General features: G+C 49.6%; 2 protein-coding genes and 1 long non-coding RNA gene across 3 annotated transcripts in view; 1 reads left to right on the plus strand and 2 right to left on the minus strand.

Moving 5' to 3' along the window:
* Positions 1 to 397, minus strand: part of LOC132454211 (basic proline-rich protein-like) — a 16,355-nt gene extending 15,958 nt beyond the window's left edge. Inside the window, 1 exon segment of the mRNA XM_060047431.1 lies at positions 356 to 397. Coding sequence (XP_059903414.1) covers positions 356 to 397 — 42 coding nt within the window.
* Positions 398 to 2,878: 2,481 nt separating this feature from the next.
* On the plus strand, positions 2,879 to 16,968 carry ldb1b (LIM-domain binding 1b). The gene is made up of 11 exons (XM_060048275.1): positions 2,879 to 3,199; positions 5,991 to 6,093; positions 6,885 to 6,929; positions 8,375 to 8,450; positions 8,582 to 8,684; positions 9,531 to 9,703; positions 10,538 to 10,660; positions 11,528 to 11,611; positions 12,477 to 12,600; positions 13,142 to 13,287; positions 14,497 to 16,968. The coding sequence occupies exons 2-11, from the start codon at positions 6,074 to 6,076 to the stop codon at positions 14,725 to 14,727; spliced, it is 1,125 nt and encodes a 374-aa protein (XP_059904258.1). The 5' UTR covers positions 2,879 to 3,199; positions 5,991 to 6,073; the 3' UTR covers positions 14,728 to 16,968.
* Positions 7,109 to 7,771, minus strand: LOC132454736 (uncharacterized). Its single transcript, XR_009524985.1, has 2 exons — positions 7,290 to 7,771; positions 7,109 to 7,248 (listed from the first exon to the last, which is right to left on the minus strand). It is a non-coding gene; the product is annotated as an uncharacterized LOC132454736 (long non-coding RNA).
* Positions 16,969 to 18,160: the final 1,192 nt, after the last annotated feature.

An 18,160-nucleotide genomic window follows, 5' to 3' on the forward strand; every position in this document is an offset into this window, starting at 1 on the left:
TGTGTGTGTGTGTGTGTGTGTGTGTGTGTGTGTGTGTGCGTGTGTGTGAGCTGGGAGTGTGTACATGTGAGCCCGCAGCTCGGGGTGCTGTGTGGAGATAAGGCCGTCTGGTGCCTGAGAGCCAGAGAGATGGTGTGAGTAAGCCTGCAATCCTTATCCTGTCAACCCCCTCCACACCCGTGGCTGCGAGGCGCACGCACACCCCGGGATTAACACCGCCGCATGTACCATTTCAATGGCTGAGATTTGGTCTCACACGCACACACACTCACACGCTCACACGCTCACACGCTCACACACACGCAGGATTAACCCCTTCTGTGTCCGTCCTTGCACGGCGACTCTTTAGCCCCACTCCAGCCGGGACACCGTTGACTCCTCCGCCGCACGTTGCCATGGCGACAGGGATCTTTGAACGTGAGATAGGCAAATCCATATAAGTCAGGCTCTGCGCGGCCGACCGCCACTCGTAGCTACCGCCGCCTCCCCTCCCCCCCACGATGAGACCTCACCAGAGGGGAGAGAGGGGAAGAGACGTGGAGGGGAGGGGGTGGGGGGGGGGGGCATAGGATGGAGCTCAGGACTCTCAGCGCTAACGTCTTCATGCTCAGAGCTGGACTCTGAGCTGGACTCTAGACTCTGAGCTGGACTCTGAGCTGGACTATAGACTGAGCTGGACTCTAGACTCTGAGCTGGACTCTAGACTCTGAGCTGGACTCTAGACTGAGCTGGACTCTAGACTCTGAGCTCTAGACTCTGAGCTGGACTCTAGACTGAGCTGGACTCTAGACTCTGAGCTGAACTCTAGACTCTGAGCTGGACTCTAGACTCTGAGCTGGACTCTAGACTCTGAGCAGGACTCTAGACTCTGAGCTGGACTCTAGACTCTGAGCTAGACTCGGAGCTGGACTCTAGACTCTGAGCTGGACTCTAGACTCTGAGCTGGACTCTAGACTCTGAGCTGGACTCTGAGCTGGACTCTAGACTGAGCTGGACTCTAGACTCTGAGCTGGACTCTAGACTCTGAGCTGGACTCTAGACTGAGCTGGACTCTAGACTCTGAGCTGGACTCTAGACTGAGCTGGACTCTAGACTCTGAGCTGAACTCTAGACTCTGAGCTGGACTAGACTCTGAGCTGGACTCTAGACTCTGAGCTGGACTCTAGACTGAGCTGGACTCTAGACTCTGAGCTAGACTCTGAGCTGGACTCTAGACTGAGCTGGACTCTAGACTCTGAGCTGAACTCTAGACTCTGAGCTGGACTCTAGACTCTGAGCTGGACTCTAGACTCTGAGCTGGACTCTAGACTCTGAGCTGGACTCTAGACTCTGAACTAGACTCTGAGCTGGACTCTAGACTGAGCTGGACTCTAGACTCTGAGCTGAACTCTAGACTCTGAGCTGGACTCTAGACTCTGAGCTGGACTCTAGACTCTGAGCAGGACTCTAGACTCTGAGCTGGACTCTAGACTCTGAGCTAGACTCTGAGCTGGACTCTAGACTGAGCTGGACTCTAGACTCTGAGCTGAACTCTAGACTCTGAGCTGGACTCTAGACTCTGAGCTGGACTCTAGACTCTGAGCTAGACTCTGAGCTGGACTCTAGACTCTGAGCTAGACTCTGAGCTGGACTCTAGACTCTGAGCTGGACTCAAGACTCTGAGCTAGACTCTGAGCTGGATTCTAGACTGAGCTGGACTCTAGACTCTGAGCTGAACTCTAGACTCTGAGCTGGACTCTAGACTCTGAGCTGGACTCTAGACTCTGAGCAGGACTCTAGACTCTGAGCTGGACTCTAGACTCTGAGCTAGACTCGGAGCTGGACTCTAGACTCTGAGCTGGACTCTAGACTGTGAGCTAGACTCTGAGCTGGGCTCCGTGTGTCGCGTTGTAGAGTTTCACTCCTACAGACTCAGGTCTTCCCTCTTCTCGTGGTGACTTTGGGTTTAGTGGTAGCGAGTGAATGGGTTTGTTTTGAGTGTGATTCTTAAATTCCACTTCTTTGAACACCTGCTGTTATTCACCTCGGAGGAAAAAATTCCTCGGTTTACAAAATGACCAGGTTGAAAACAACAGCCCATAATTAAGGAATGGGTCACATCGTAGCAAACAACTGTTGGCCAATAAGAGACCAGTAGTCTCCAAAACTGGTAAATATAATTATTAACGGAAAGATGCTGAATACCCAGCACTCAAAAACAGATGATAATTCATCTATCATTCAAATATCAAGACTAATGTAAATATATCAATACATATTTAAATGCATCGATTTTCACCAACCTCTTTTTTGGGTGACTTAAAGAAATAATAATAATAATATAATAAACGTGTTTCATTCTAGAATAACACACACACACACACACACACACACACACACACACACACACACACACACACACACACACACACACACACACACACACACCATCATAAATGTCTTGCTTAAACTTCGGAGGGCCTGCCCTGTGGAGACGGACCCTGGTCCTGTTCCACGGGACTCTGGCTCCTATCAGGCTGCTGAATCAGCAATAGTCTGCATATGCATCCTTAATGACACATGACGGCGGGGCATCTCTGAGAATACCGTGCTTTAATGCCTGTCTGAATAACGCGCACGCCCTGACCTGATGTGCACTAATTAGACCCCAAAAAAACAATTACGCTAAATATTGTTGTCGGCTGTCATGCATTTCGAGCGTATTAGTGTATTAGGCCAATTTACATCTGTGCCATTTTAAAGGAAAACGATGTACGGGAAAGTGCTTCGCAGACAGCCTGTGTGTGCAGCGGGGTGGGGGAGGGAGCAGGGGAGAGGGGAGGAGAGGTTGTTGATGCTCACACCCCCCCCCCCCCCCCCCCCCCCCCCCCCCCCCCAGCCACAGAGGAGAGGAGCGAATGCATTGCGCAGGGAGAGCAGGAGGAGGAGGAGGGCCTACAGCTATTGTTCATGTCCGCCGTGAACAAAGGGCTCATCGGGGTCTGCGTCAGCCCACAGCAGGTCCAGTCTACCCCCAAGGCCTCATGCTGGACTAAACCACCGATAAACCCCCGAACCCCGCTCGGTTGTCCCGTCCGCCGGTCCCGCTGAGCCGGTCCCGTCCGTCCCGGTGCGCCGTGGTGTTGGAGCGGCCCTGCGCGTCTTTACGCACGGAGCGCAGCGTCCTGTAAACACCCCGTCTCCCGGAGCTCCTCAGCAGGTAAAGAGACCCCTTTACCCTCCCCCCCGCCGAGGGGGTCTGAGCCCCGGGGAGACCCGAACGGTGTCCCCTCCCCGGCCCGGGTCGGACTGGATGCGGGTTCTGCGTCTTGTTTTCGGGGCTTTTTGTCGTTAAATCGCCCAGGCTAAAGGGGTTAGCATTGCGGCTAACGTTAGCCCAACAAGCTACCGAAGCTTAATGCTACCGTTAGCGGAGGGGCTGCAGGCCCGGGGATCCGGCTCGGGGTCCCCGGGTTGGGTGATCGATATCTGGTGTGTTGTGGCGTGACCACAGTCCTCGGACTGAGGGTCGTAATGAACCAAAGAACTAGAGAAACAGAAACACAGCTCGGCTCCGAGCCGTGATCACCGAGCTAGCTGTTAGCATAGCTTTGCTATTGTAGCTCTGCCGACTCCCATGAATACTTAATACCCAATACTTATTACTGAATACTTATCAGAGTACCGGGAGAGCCCGCTGTGCACCGCGGGGTGAGAATGCTATAGTTAACAGGACATGCAATTTGCAATTTCTAATAAGTATCGGAGCCGTGATTAAAACCTGCAGGCTTAAGACGGTGATCATAACCTGGTGAACGGTCAACCCTTCAGATGAACGCATTAAACTGAGCAGAGATGCGGAGGTTAGGTTCTGTTTTAATGCTTTGGTTCCCATTGGTCCATATTATATATTGATGACCTGAGTCCGTGAGACTCACCTGACTGTGTGTGTGTTTTTGTGGTCCTGTGTGTGTGAGATGTTTGTCTGGGCCTGTGTGTGTGTGTATAATGTGTTTGTGGGCCTGTGATGTTTGTGTTCCTGTGTGTGTGTGTGTGATTGTGTTCCTGTGTGTTTGTGTTCCCGTGTGTGCGTGTGTGTGTTTAATGGCTGTAAGTTGTAAGAGGAGAGAGGAGCAGGATTCCCAGTAGAGGAAGTGAGTCTGCTGATGTGATTGTGACGGCCTGTCATTAACCACCAAAGGAAAGCAGAGCAGCTAATGGGGCTCTCAACAACTAATGGACACATAACTATTGATTATTTATTTATCTCTCCATTTGTTTTTCTATGGCAGGGCGGTCATCGTTGCTCACTTGTGCTTCTCATCGTGTGTAAACAGAAGTTATTACAGACATTTATAGTCGCTAAATGTATGCCTCCTGGATTATTTAATGACTGCTTTCTATCTATGTTACACAAACATTGCCCTTGCAGTCCCACACATGGAGTGTAGAATTCACCGTTACAAATATCAGTGTTTTGGTTACAAATATCGCTGTCTTGAAGGTGTGGTTCTAAGATGTAGTAAAAAGCCAGATCCCAACAACTGTCTATCGCCGCCCCCTCTCTTCAAATAACTCTGTTAGAGTTCCCTCTCTGTGATACAATCCAGCCAGAATACCTCCAATTGGTTTAGGACTGCTTACCTTTGGGAGAAGTACTTCTAAATCCATTGATTGGCCCATTTCATCTCAGAGATTGTCTTCCTCCTCTGAAAGGTGGCCATGCCGTCTCCTTAATGCAGACTTCCCCCAGATGCTACAATATCCCAAATTCAATAAGAACAGAAATGCTTTTCTTCTAGGACTGAGTGAATATCACATCCTGTGCAGCCAACTCTTGAATTCACATGAATGATCTGCGTGTCAACACTGACTGAATCATTCAAATACACGGTCCTGTATTGAACATGCACAGACGGACAGACAGACAGGAAGTAGAGAAGCTAAGTGAGGCGTAGAGCAGAGGTCATGACCCCACATCCGCAACGGCTTGTCAGCCTTTTTAACTGTGTGTGCGTGTGTGCACGCACACACCAGCCATCCATCCATCCATGAGAGGAGAGCGGTTTAGGGTCGGTGTTATCTGGTTAGAAAAGGCATGCAGCCTAACTTCTATATTCACCTGAACCCGTACCAGAGGCCATCATGCCGTGTGTTTTGTTGAAGCCCATCATGTCCACCAATGACCACCCACAGTACAGGAAACGGTAGGGCTGAACGATTTGGGGAAATAATCGAAGTGTGATTATGCAATTTTTCTTTATAAATTACCTCATGGTCTGTATTATTCACTAAACAAGCAAAACATCTTTCTGGGTATGACCAACACAACTTTGGAGGCAGTCGACATATAAACTGCTCTTTCCTTTTGGCCAGGCCTGTGTTGAGATTAATTGAATTTGGTATTATGACATCTTTTTACTTTTGAATTTTAAAATAAAAATAAATAGAAATCTTCCTGATCTCAAGTCAGTAACAAATCCAAAATGTATATAATATTAATATATAATAATATTTTTTCGCAGCCTTTGCTATTTGCAAATGGCATTCTATTCCATGGCGATGTTGGTTTGAATTGGATTCATCGTTCAGCCCAAGGAGATAGTGTTATCACCGGAGCGCGTTTTACGTCCTTTCGGTACACGTCAGCATCGTCCTGAATTAAGTACCAAGTAGTAATTAATGAAGTAGCATTGTAAACAGTGTATTGAAATGGATACAAATGGAAGGTGTGGTAGTTTGAGTCAAAACCTTTCTCCTTTGGCTCTGTTGTTTTAAACCTTATATTCATAACGGAATGACCAGTACAGTCACGGTGAACCTAGATATTAACACGTATGATATCACTGTTAATGTGACGTTACTGTTAATGTGACGTTACTGTTAATGTGACATTACTGTTAATGTTACATTACTGTTAATGTTACATTACTGCTGCCTGGCAGCCCCCAGAGCTGCTGTTGACCTCTCTGTATCTCCCTCCCTCTCTCCCCTCTCTCCCCCCCCCCCAGGCTGTTCGTCCAAGTCGTTCAAGCTGTACTCACCCAAGGAGCCTCCGAACGGTAGCGCCTTCCCCCCCTTCCACCCCGGCACCATGCTGGACAGAGACGTGGGGTGAGTCGCCGTCCAGCCGGGCTGTTAGCACCACCCACCCCCCTCCTCCACCACCGTCACCACCCCCCCCTCCTCCACCATCAACACATCCTCCTCCTGCAGCCCATGTCCACCACCACCCCCTCTTCCTCCTCCACCAACACCCCGCCTCCAACACCACCTCCCCTCCACCTCCACCACCTCCCCTCCACTCCTCCACCACCACTGCCCCTCCTCGGCTGTCAAATCAACCCGCAGAAAGTGGCTCAGCTAACCTCAAAATCCATCGTCGTCGTTGTTGTTGTTGTTGTTGCTGCTGCTGCTGCTGCTACATAGATGTTGGGCTGTGCTGGTTTATCTCCTCGCCGTGTGTGTGTGTGTGTGTGTGTGTGTGTGTGTGTGTGTGTGTGTGTGTGTGTGTGTGTGTGTGTGTGTGTGTGTGTGTGTGTGTGTGTGTGTGTGTGTGTGTGTGTGTGTGTGTGTGTGTGTGTTAATGGAGCAGATGAATGGCGTCGTTATTAAGTTTGCAGAAGTGCTGCACATTTATTGCCTCATCTGGTGTTTGTGCCCAGGCGTCTTAAACCTATAATTGTCTCGTTACAGCGTTAATGTCGTAATAGTCGAGTTCGACCGTTTTTGTGTGTTTTCATTTTAGAACTTTGAAAACTGCGGTAAACCTGAACAGAATCCTCCTGAACGTGTGTGTGTGTGTGTGTGTGTGTGTGTGTGTGTGTGTGTGTGTGTGTGTGTGTGGAGTATCGCTTATTAATAGTCTCCTTGTCTTTAACCTCCTGCTCTCTCTCTTTCTGCAGTCCCACTCCGATGTATCCGCCCACGTACCTGGAGCCTGGCATCGGGTGAGAGCCTACAGGGCCTGTCTCGCTCTCCCACCCTCCAACACGAGGCCAGGTTTCTAGCCTGGCCGGTCGCAGCCTCTTTGATTCCATTTAGAGTTGTTCCGATACCGCTTTTTCCTTCCCGGTACCGATTTGTGAACATGCGTATAGGTTAGGGCTTTGACTTTTGGCCAAAAATCATATTCGAAGTTCGTTTGTTTATTAATATTAGTATTCGAATATATTCGAATATTTATTAATAATATTTTGACCATTAAATGCCTTCAGTAATACCTGGGCTGAATCCGAATACTTAGTACATACTATTTATGTTCAGTGTCTACTCCTTGACCGTACTACATGTACTACACAGTGTAGTACGGTCTACAGCTATGCGTAGAACGCCTAGAACGGTCTACAGCTATGCGTAGAACGCCTCTGAACTCTTCCGAACACCGCCTAACTCCACCGGATGTTTGGAGATGACGTGTCTCCCCTCAGATGCCGGCAAAATTACCTTGATAAGTTACCTGTTTTCTGTCTTGTCATCGTTGCTATTAAATTAAAAATGTCTCTCTTTACTTAATTACTTACTTTACTTTTTTACTCTTTTTAATGTCTTTTTTTCGCCGCTTTCTATGACGTCTTTCTAAGCCGCTGTTGGTAGTGTCGGGTCAGCCATCTCTTCTTCGTCCGTTACCAGACTCGTCTGGTAACGTAGTGACCTACCGTTGTATACTGTGGCGGTAGTACGCATTCGGAAACGTTTTCCGTACTACACAATGCACACTGAGCATTCGGACGCGCTATATTTGTGGCGTACTACAAAATGCATACTATAAGTATGAGTATTCGGATTCAGCCCTGGGCTTTGGGAGGTTTGTTTACAGGCGTTGCTATGGTTACCGGTCTTGCGTGTTCCAACGGTTTATTATGTTTCTAATAAATCGCTGTCTCATCAATACTTCATTCACTGCCTCTTCTGTGGTCATTACAATATTATGAATAGACTGCATGGGTTCTCCGATGTCTCTCTCTCTTGGCCTGCCCATAACAGGTTCCAATATTAAGGGCTGCCTAATATTCGTTCGAATTTTGATTTATTTTTTTGATATTCGAATTATATTCGAATCACGAAGTTCGAAGTCAAAGCCCTAGTATAGGTTGAGTATCTTTTCCCTTGTAGTAAATTAGTCACGTGACGGTATCGGATCAGTGCATAGACTTGCGTACCTGCAGATACCCAATACTGCATCTTAAGCAGTATTGGAGAGAAACTTCCGATACTGGTATCGGTATCAAAACAACTCTAATTCGATTGCTGAAGCTAGTCTGGAGCTAACAGAGTCGAGACAACATGGAATGGGTCCTGATCTCCTTTTGGTCAGGGTGTCTCGGCCGGTGGGCCCTTCATGTGGGCTCCTCTCCCTCCTGGTGTCTCATGCCTTCTCTCTCTGCGTTCACAGGAGGCACACGCCGTACGGCAACCAAACCGACTACAGAATATTTGAGCTCAACAAACGGCTACAGAACTGGACAGAGGTATTTCACCTCTAAAGCATGTTTTCTTTTTTCCCAAAGACTCAAAAGTTGTAGCTATTTGGTGAATAAAGACATGCAGACACACACCAGAAGCATCGCTCCATCTTGTTCTTACCGCTGTCTGTCCGCAGGAGTGCGATAACCTCTGGTGGGACGCCTTCACCACAGAGTTCTTTGAAGATGACGCGATGCTCACCATCACCTTCTGCTTGGAGGACGGACCCAAACGCTACAGTAAGAGACCGCGCCGCACGCTGGGCTACCAGCGCCGCCTGCAGCCGCGGGGGACACCTGCTGTTCACCACGCTGTGGACTCTACGTCCACGGAGTGGTTCAGAGGAGGAGGGACCAATTTGTTTACATTTACATTGAGGGCGTTTAGCAGACGGCAAATGCGACTTACAATAAGTACATTTGTCAGAAGAAAGAGAAACAACGATGTATCGCTGTCGGCACAGTCAGGATGTTTATAGAACACAGTGCAAAGCACTTACAATCACTAGGTAAACCCATTCCCCGTATGCAACAGAGATAGCTATCTCCTTATCTTAAATTAACTGAGTTGGGTTTGGGAAAATAACTTCTGTATAAGAAAAGAGAAATGCACCTTTCCGGTTCCCAGATCACTGTGCTGTTGCTCGATGTGTCCGGATGAGACACAACCTTGGAAGTGGTGGATCCGTCTGTTTTTCTGTGAGGGAATGTGTGAATGCACTGCATTGGTTTTGGCCTAGCATCAAGGGTCTAGCATCAAGCTCAAAGCTGTGGCCTTGATAGTTTAGGAGATTAGTTCATGGCGCATGTCAATGCGCTCTAGTGTGAAGGAAACCCAGACCCCTTTAACCTGTAGCTCTTCTTCAGTGACGCATGGCTCAGATAACATGGAGCTCATGGAGATTGCAAGCCTTGACGCGTTTCAAAACTCTGTGTTTCAAACCTCAACGGCTTTCACACCGCTTTCAAACCTCAACAGGTTTCTAACCTGGACGTGTGTAACATGTTTCTAACCTCTTGTGTTTCTGGACATGTGTAACGTGTTTCTAACCTCTTGTGTCTCCCGTGTCTCCCTTGTCTCTCCAGCCATCGGCAGGACGTTGATCCCGCGGTACTTCCGGAGTATATTCGAAGGGGGCGCCACTGAGCTGTACTACGTCCTGAAACACCCCAAGGAGTCGTTCCACAACAACTTCGTGTCCCTGGACTGCGACCAGTGCACCATGGTCACGCAGAACGGAAAGCCCATGTTCACACAGGTGCGTGGTTGTGCGTGCTCCTGAAGTTGTGTGCTTGGTTTACCTTTGTGGTCAGATAGACCAGCCTTGTGTGTTTATGGTGAGCAATCTGGTGATGTTTGATTTGCACTGTAGAGCCACAAGCTTTTATGATAAATAAATTATAAATGGACTGCTTTTTTAGAGCCCTTTTCAACCAGTATATACTGCATAACATTCACCGATTCACGCACACATTCACAGTCAGCCACTCAACGGCTGTTTCTGTGGCCTATCAGTAGACTGGTAAACTAGAAGACGTATTTGTCAAAAGTTTACTTTTTGCAACTGACAATCCCTGGGCAAATATTGCTTGATAGTTAGCATTACGCACATAGAGCGGGTTTCAGCACAGGGATAGTTTGGCTAGCAATTTTACTTTTTCTTTCACAGCATTTTAGCCCTAAAAAATACCTTTTTATCCAAATGACTTATGACGGTCCATTCACACTGAGACGAATAAAACATGCAAGGTGACAGCCAGCTCGTCAGAAGAAGTTAGGGTTTTAAGGTCTCTTGCTCAGGGAACCTTCGACGCTAAGCTTGGAGGAGCCTGGGATCGTACTAGCAACCGAATAATACTAACTTTATCGGTTGATTCCCAAAACCTCCTAATTTCTGCACCAAACTTTAGTAATGCATAGAGAGGCACAGGAGCAGTTCAGTGTAACAAAACATGTGGTCGGTCTGTAACAAACTGAACCCTGCACTGTTTGGAGTCCAGAGGAGCACTCTGTCCTCGTCTGAACCTTCCTGTCCTGGTGGTGTGTTCAGGCCACCGTTACGTCAGTCTGACCTCTGACCTTCCCTCACCAGGTGTGTGTGGAGGGGCGGCTGTACCTGGAGTTCATGTTCGACGACATGATGCGGATAAAGACGTGGCACTTCAGCATCCGGCAGCACCGGGAGCTCATCCCCCGCAGCATCCTGGCCATGCACGTGAGTGACCCGCACCCCTCCTGGCTCGCTCAGACGCCTCACTCTCACTCTCACTCTCACGTCTCACTCTCACGCCTCACTCTCACGCCTCACTCTCACGCCTCACTCTCACGCCTCACTCTCACGCTCACTCTCACGCCTCACTCTCACGCCTCACTCTCACGCCTCACTCTCACCCCTCCTGGCTCGCTCTGACACCTCACTCTCACGCTCACGTCTCACTCTCACCCCTCCTGGCTCACTCTGACACCTCACGTCTCACTCTCACGCCTCACTCTCACGCTCACATCTCACTCTCATGCTCACGTCTCACTCTGACACCTCACGTCTCACGCTCACCCCTCCTGGCTCGCTCTGACACCTCACTCTCACGTCTCACTCTCACCCCTCCTGGCTCACTCTGACACCTCACTCTGACGCCTCACGTCTCACTCTGACACCTCACGTCTCACGCTCGCGTCTCACACTCACCCCTCCTGGCTCGCTCTGACACCTCACTCTCACGCTCACGTCTCACTCTCACGCCTCACGCTCACGTCTCACTCTCACGCCTCCTGGCTCGCTCTGACACCTCACGCTCACGTCTCACTCTCACGCTCACGTCTCACTCACGTAAACCGCTCACACGCACGTCTCACTCTCGCATATCACTATCACGTCTCACACTCGCGTAAACCACGCACGTCTCACTCTCGCATATCACTATCACGTCTCACTCTCCGACTCACAATCGCGTAAACCCTCGCGCTCCCGTTCTCACCATTTCTTAACACCCTCATAGTCGCGTCATATACTCATGTCTCACTCTCACGTATCCCGTCAGTGTCTCACTCTCACACTGTTCCTCTCCCCCCCCCCCCCCCCCAGGCCCAGGACCCTCAGATGTTGGACCAGCTGTCCAAAAACATCACGAGATGTGGCCTGTCCAACTCCACCCTCAACTACCTCCGAGTGAGTAACACCACCTCACCTCTCTCCCTCCTGTTGCTACGCCTCCTGTGATCAGTGTGTCAGTGTTATGGAGCTGTGGTTGTGAGTGTTCTCTGAGGAGAGGAGCTAAGAGGCCTACTGAGGGGGGGGGTTTGGCCCATGGGCTTTTGGTTAACAACACCAGTAAAAAAAAATAAAAAATCTTGTTTTTCAAGCGTCTACTTGCAGGACGGTTCTGTTGGGCCGAACGGGATAGTGGACCTCTATGGAAAGTCAAAGGGCTGATATTCTGCCACCAGTTGTGAGTGTGAAAAAAATGGCCAGCCGTTTGAAAATCTGCCCTTCCCTATGTTATAGTGACATCACGATTGGGCGTGTCCACCTAGATATATGACGGATAGTTCAGCAACAATTGCTACAGTCCACTGGGTAGGCTGGTAGACTGATCCATCCCGCATACGACTAGGTGGGAACGCCCACTTGTGATGTCACTAAAACACAGCAAATGGCAGATTTTGAAGCGGCTTGTAGCGGCTGACACTCCCACCTGGTGGCGTCATATCACCCCTTAAATTAGGGTTTATTGGGGTGTCATTGGGTCATGCAAGTGTCCGTGTTTGGACTGGAGTTGTACTAGTAAACGGTAATCTGCTGTTACTCCAGTTCCTAACGATCGTGTGACTCCTACGGTCTTTGGCCTTCAGTGGCTTCCCTCTCACCACCGACTAGAGCCTCCTACATTTTTCATTTTTTTTCTGAGACCCTCAGACCTTGAAAAAGTCATCCCAGCCCCCCACACCCCCAGTGCCTAACTTCAGACCCCCAGACCATATGAGACCCTGCCTCTGCCGCTCAGCCTCATGGACCCCCCCCCTCTCCTCCTCAGCTGTGTGTGATCCTGGAGCCCATGCAGGAGCTGATGTCCAGACACAAGACGTACAGCCTCAGCCCCCGGGACTGCCTCAAGACCTGCCTCTTCCAGAAGTGGCAGCGGATGGTCGCTCCCCCAGGTAGGCCCCCCCAGCACCTGGAACACAGGCTAACGACGGAGCTAACGACCGACGGAGCTAACGACCGACGGGGCTAGCGACCGACGGGGCTAGCGACGGACGGGGCTAGCGACGGACGGGGCTAGCGACGGACGGGGCTAGCGACGGACGGGGCTAGCGACGGACGGTGCTGACGCCGGACGGTGCTGACGCCGGACGGTGCTGACGCCGGACGGTGCTGACGCCGGACGGTGCTGACGCCGGACGGGGCTAACGACGGACGGGGCTAACGACGGACGGGGCTAACGACGGACGGGGCTAACGACGGACGGGGCTAACGACGGACGGGGCTAACGACGGACGGGGCTAACGACGGACGGGGCTAACGACAGGGCTAACGACAGACGGGGCTGACGCCAGACGGGGCTAACGACAACAACAACTCAGAGCTAGCGACGGCGCTAGCGACAACAACTCAGAGCTAGCGACGGCAACTCGGGGCTAGCGACGGGGCTAACGGCGGGTCTAACTACCCGGTGCTAACCCGCTGCCTCCTGTGTAGCGGAGCCGGCCCGCCAGGCCCCCAACAAGCGGCGGAAGCGTAAGATGTCGGGCGGCAGCACCATCAGCGGGGGCGGGACCAACAACAACAGCAACAGCAAGAAGAAGAGCCCCGCCAGCGGCTTCCCGCTGTCCAGCCAGGTCCCGGTGAGTCCACAGCTCCCCCTAATGGGCGCCTAGGGTACTGCACCTCTAGTGAGGACGCCGCCATCACCCCTTGGTGAACAGAATAGCGGAGATGCTGAGAAATAATGGATATTTGTTAGGGCAACAGTAGCTCAGGAGGATGGTGACCGGAAGGTCGCTGGTTCGATCCCCGGCTCCTCCTAGCGGAGTGCCGAGGTGTCCCTGAGCGAGACGCCTCCCCCTGACTGCTGCTGATCAGCTGGCTGTCGCCCTGCGGGGCCGACTCCGCCGTCGGGGTGTGAATGACTGAATGAATGGTTGTATGTCACTTTTGATAAAAATCCCTCAATGTGAATCTTTTTTGACGTCTTTAAAGGTGACGTATGATACAAGGTGTGAGTGTGATTAGCCATTATGCACCTGTGATGTCAGAGACGGCTTGTAACGGCTGATCCCTCCCACCTGGTGGTGTCATAGGTCCCCTTTAAGGAGTATTGTGTTGGATCTGATATGGATGTTGGCAGCCCCACGGCTAACCCTACGCTGCTGAACGAGGTCCGATGGGTGGTGCTAATCCTTTAATTTGCGGGGGGTTTATTGCCCCTGTGTGTTTGCGTTACCTTCTCCTTATGACTTGTTAGACAGACCCTATACTTATTTCCTGAGCTCTATATATTTGCTCTATGTGGTGGTGCGGCGCAGTATGTGTGTCTTACACGCACTTCATTATGTTGTTCAAACACCACCTGCTCTGGCAGGAGATGAAGCCATCGATTCTGCCTTAGAGTGACCAGCGAGTGGTCTGTTCTACCGGTTAAGTGAAGTTAAGTTAAACTGTTAACTAAATAAAGAGAAAACAAATAATCTGCAGCGAGGGCGGCGTGAGGCTCAGGAGGCAGAGCGGGTCGGCTGGTAACCAGAAGGTCGCTGGTGACCAGAAGGTCGCTGGTTCGATCCCCGGCTCCTCCTAGCGGAGTGCCGAGGTGTCCCTGAGCGAGACGCCTCCCCCTGACTGCTCCTGACCAGCCGGTTGTCGCCCTGCGGGGCCGACTCCGCCGTCGGGGTGGGGATGAATGACTGTGAATGTTGGTCAGTATTGTAAGGCGGTTAGAAAAGCGCGGAATAAGCGCGGTCCATTTAGCATCCATCTTACCCAGCATGCACTGGTGCACCGTGACCTCGCCCGCTGACCCCCCTCTCCTCCCCCCCCCCCCCCCCCCCCCCCTACAGGACGTGATGGTGGTGGGCGAGCCCACACTGATGGGCGGGGAGTTCGGCGACGAGGACGAGCGCCTGATCACGCGGCTGGAGAACACGCAGTTCGACGCGGCCAACGGGCTGGACGACGAGGACAGCTTCAACAACTCCCCGGCGCTGGGGGCCAACTCGCCCTGGAACAACAAGGCCCCCTCCAGCCAGGAGAGCAAGAGCGACAACCCCACCTCCCAGGCCTCCCAGTAGAGCCCCCCCCCCCCCCCCCCTCTCTCTCTCTCTCTCTCTCTCTCTCTATCCACGACCCTCCCTCCAGACCCCCCCCCCCCTCTCAGCCATGTGAGCAAGACCCTACTGACCCCAGACATCACTTAAAGAGCCCAGATTTATCAAACCACTGACCCCGCCCCGCCTTCGGGGGGGGGGGGCCGGCGCGGCCAGGACTGATGCGGCCCCCGTGAAGCGGTCGTGGAGCCCCGGGGAGACGCCTCCGTGTGAAGAAAGAAGAGGAGTCGGTCACTGTTTGGGTCAGCGACTCTCTTCCCCAGCTCTTTGGCTCCGTGTTCCCCCTCCTCCTCCTGCTCCTCCTCCCCCTCCTGCTCCTGCTCCTCCCAACTCATACATGAATGTTATGTCTGTTCTCAGATCCTTTTTAAAGTTCATACGGTGACTCGATTTTAATGTGAAGCGCGGGAGAGGGAGGAGGGTCTGTTGGGGGAGGAGACAGAGGAGTCTATATTTAAGCGTGCATGTGAGGGGAGGGGAGGGGAGGGGAGGGGAGAGGAGGGGCTGCCCACGGCGGGGGGGGGGTGGTGGGGGAGGGGCTCTGGGTGGCGCCCCCGGTCGGCCTCTCAGCCTGACGCTACATTCTGGTCCGCTGGCCGCGCAGAGCCATCCTGCAGCCACACAGAGGAGAGGTGTGTGTCTCTGTGGATGGGTGTGTGGGTGGGTGTGTGTGTCTGTGTGGGTGTGTTTGGGTGTCTGTGTGTGGATGTGTGTGTATGGGCAGGGGTTTGTGTGTGCGTGAACTCCAAAAAGGTAAATAACATAATTGGGGCCATGCGACAGCAAGTTGACCAGAATATAGAATCACTTTGAGAGACCATTCAAATTCAGAGACTAGATGAACTTCACTGTGGCACTAGGGATAGGACACACACACACACACCCACACACACAACTGAAGAAACGCACACATACCAACACAACTGAAGAAACACACCAACACAATTGAAGAAACACACGCACACCAACACAACTGAAGAAACACACACACCTCAACACAGCTGAAGAAACACACGCACACACACACACACACACACACACACACACACACACACACACCTCAACACAGCTGAAGAAACACACTCACACACACACAAACACCTGTCAACACAGCTGAAGAACTCGATTCTCCTAGTGCCCAAGCACTCTTTGCGTAGACTGCAGCAAATCCATTCTTTTGAAAAGAGAGCATTTAAATACACACGCACACACACAATGATGACACATTTAAGAGTTTTTATACCAGTATCTATTTCCCTAGAATGTTTTTTATTTGTATTAAACTCCTTACTTTCAATTGTTACTTTTTTATTTTCTACCGATATCGAGCTACAGCTGCAGACCTAAGGAGCAACACAGGACTTTTGAACCCCCCCTCCTCTCTAAAATATATGGTTTCTATCTTTTATGTTCATAAAAGAGAAAGTTAGTGTGGATGTTTTTATTTAGTCCTTTTTTCACTTTTGAAGATCTGACTCTTTTGTGTATTTGTGCTTGTATATTTAAGGTAGTAGCAAAGTTCTGTCTGACTGTAATGATAATAAAATGTATTCTTACTTAGATTTGCCTAAAAGCCATCTTGATCTAACGTAAAGAAAAAGGAAAGCAAGAGACCCCCCCCCCCGGCCCCCCCCCTCTGTCGTCAGGCTCATCCATCTCCATCCTTCCGTTCTGTTCTCTGCCGTGTATCTGGAGAAGGTTCCGGCACCATCACCGTGGAGACGGGACTCGGGCCTGCGGGCTTGGTTTGTTTTTGATTTCTATTTATTATGGGATTTGCAGGCATTCACTCGGTCTTGTATATTGTTTCACGCACACTGGTCATACGTTTCAGCTCTTTGTTAAGTTCCCTTTACGTTGTGACTTTACGCCACTGTCTTTGAAACCGCACGTTGGATTCATCATAAAGTTATTTTCATTTTTCAAACCTTTTCTGGTGAACGAAATTAGATTGGCCTATTTTCTTGGTAGCAATGCAAAGTCTCTGTTCCTTTTGTAAATACAACGAAGGCTGCGTCCTGTACATTTAAACCCCATCGCCATTCTCTCCAGCAACAGTGACAAATGAATTTAATGGTTCCTTGTTCCCTCTTCCGCAAACCCTGTAGAAAAATAATTGTTTGATATATATTTTTTTGATTTGGTTAGTTCTTTCCCTTGATTATTAATGTATGGTACCAATAAAAAGATACATTTTCACTTTAATTGCTCACAGATTCTTCCTCAATCACTAGAACGTGGATGTAAATGTAAAGGCCTGTGGTGTGGGATATGAAAATAAATAGTGATTTCATTAGGTCCTAAAAATCTTAAATGTAATTTTTAATTAAAAATACATGGAATCAAGGGTAAGATTTTCTCATAGCATCATTATTGTGATAATTCAATAGGTGTGTAGTAATATATCTATAGGTATATCTATATATATGAAATGAAGGTTCAATGAGCCAACAGAGGACATTTCTGACATTCGAGCGGTATGGATGGATTTGAATCATAAGCCTACGTTTGCTTTCAGAAGCCAGTATGAGCTGGTAGCCTGGTAGCCTGGGTTCGAGGGCATAGCAGTAAAGAGAGTTCTCTCTCTCTATCTCTGTTTCTCTCTGGGTCGGGAGACAGTCAGGTCAACCAGGATTAATAAACGCACACAGAGAACATATTAATTCCCTTTCTGCACACAGAACCTTTATCTGAGGATTAGGGGGCAAAGTAGGCAAGAGACAGATCTGTTTTAGTCCTTTATTGCTCCGCACCAACAGACTATCGCTGTTGTGTTTCCCAAAAAGGTATCAATCGTAAATAAGCGCACCTATTTAAAATTATACCTGTTTCCTTTGGAGACAATTAAATAAACTACTAAACATGACAGTGGTCGATTTAACCTCAGCATTCTATCTTTTTAAAATATATATATATTTTATTTAATAAAAGCACAATATGAGCATTTCAAATAACCTTCGCATTTGTTTAATTCAATTTAAGTCTCAAACTTATAATATATTTATTGCTAATGATGTGATATGACTTCATTCAGTCCTGCTTGTTCAGCTCTAGCTTTAATGAACACGTCTCAGTCGTTGGCCTAAGGTTCAAATATTATTTAATTGACCAATTTTATCTAGACTTTGCTGTCCCGTTAAATAATGAATTTAGTTCATCATCGGTCGCGTAATGACACAGTCATGTGATTAGACAGCTGTATGCGCTGATTGAAGTTACCAGGCATTTAGGATTGTATTCATCACAAAAAACCTTTCATACAAAACCTATCGCTCCTGGATTATGTAATAATATATGTTAATATTGTTTGTTTTAACTAAATATATATTTTAATGGTTAGGAATGTGTATATTTCTTTCAGAATGTCTGAGAGTGAGAGGTTCAAAACAAAAAATGT

This window comes from Gadus macrocephalus, chromosome 3, assembly GCF_031168955.1.
Source record: "Gadus macrocephalus chromosome 3, ASM3116895v1".
NCBI classification, from domain to species: Eukaryota; Metazoa; Chordata; class Actinopteri; order Gadiformes; family Gadidae; genus Gadus; species Gadus macrocephalus.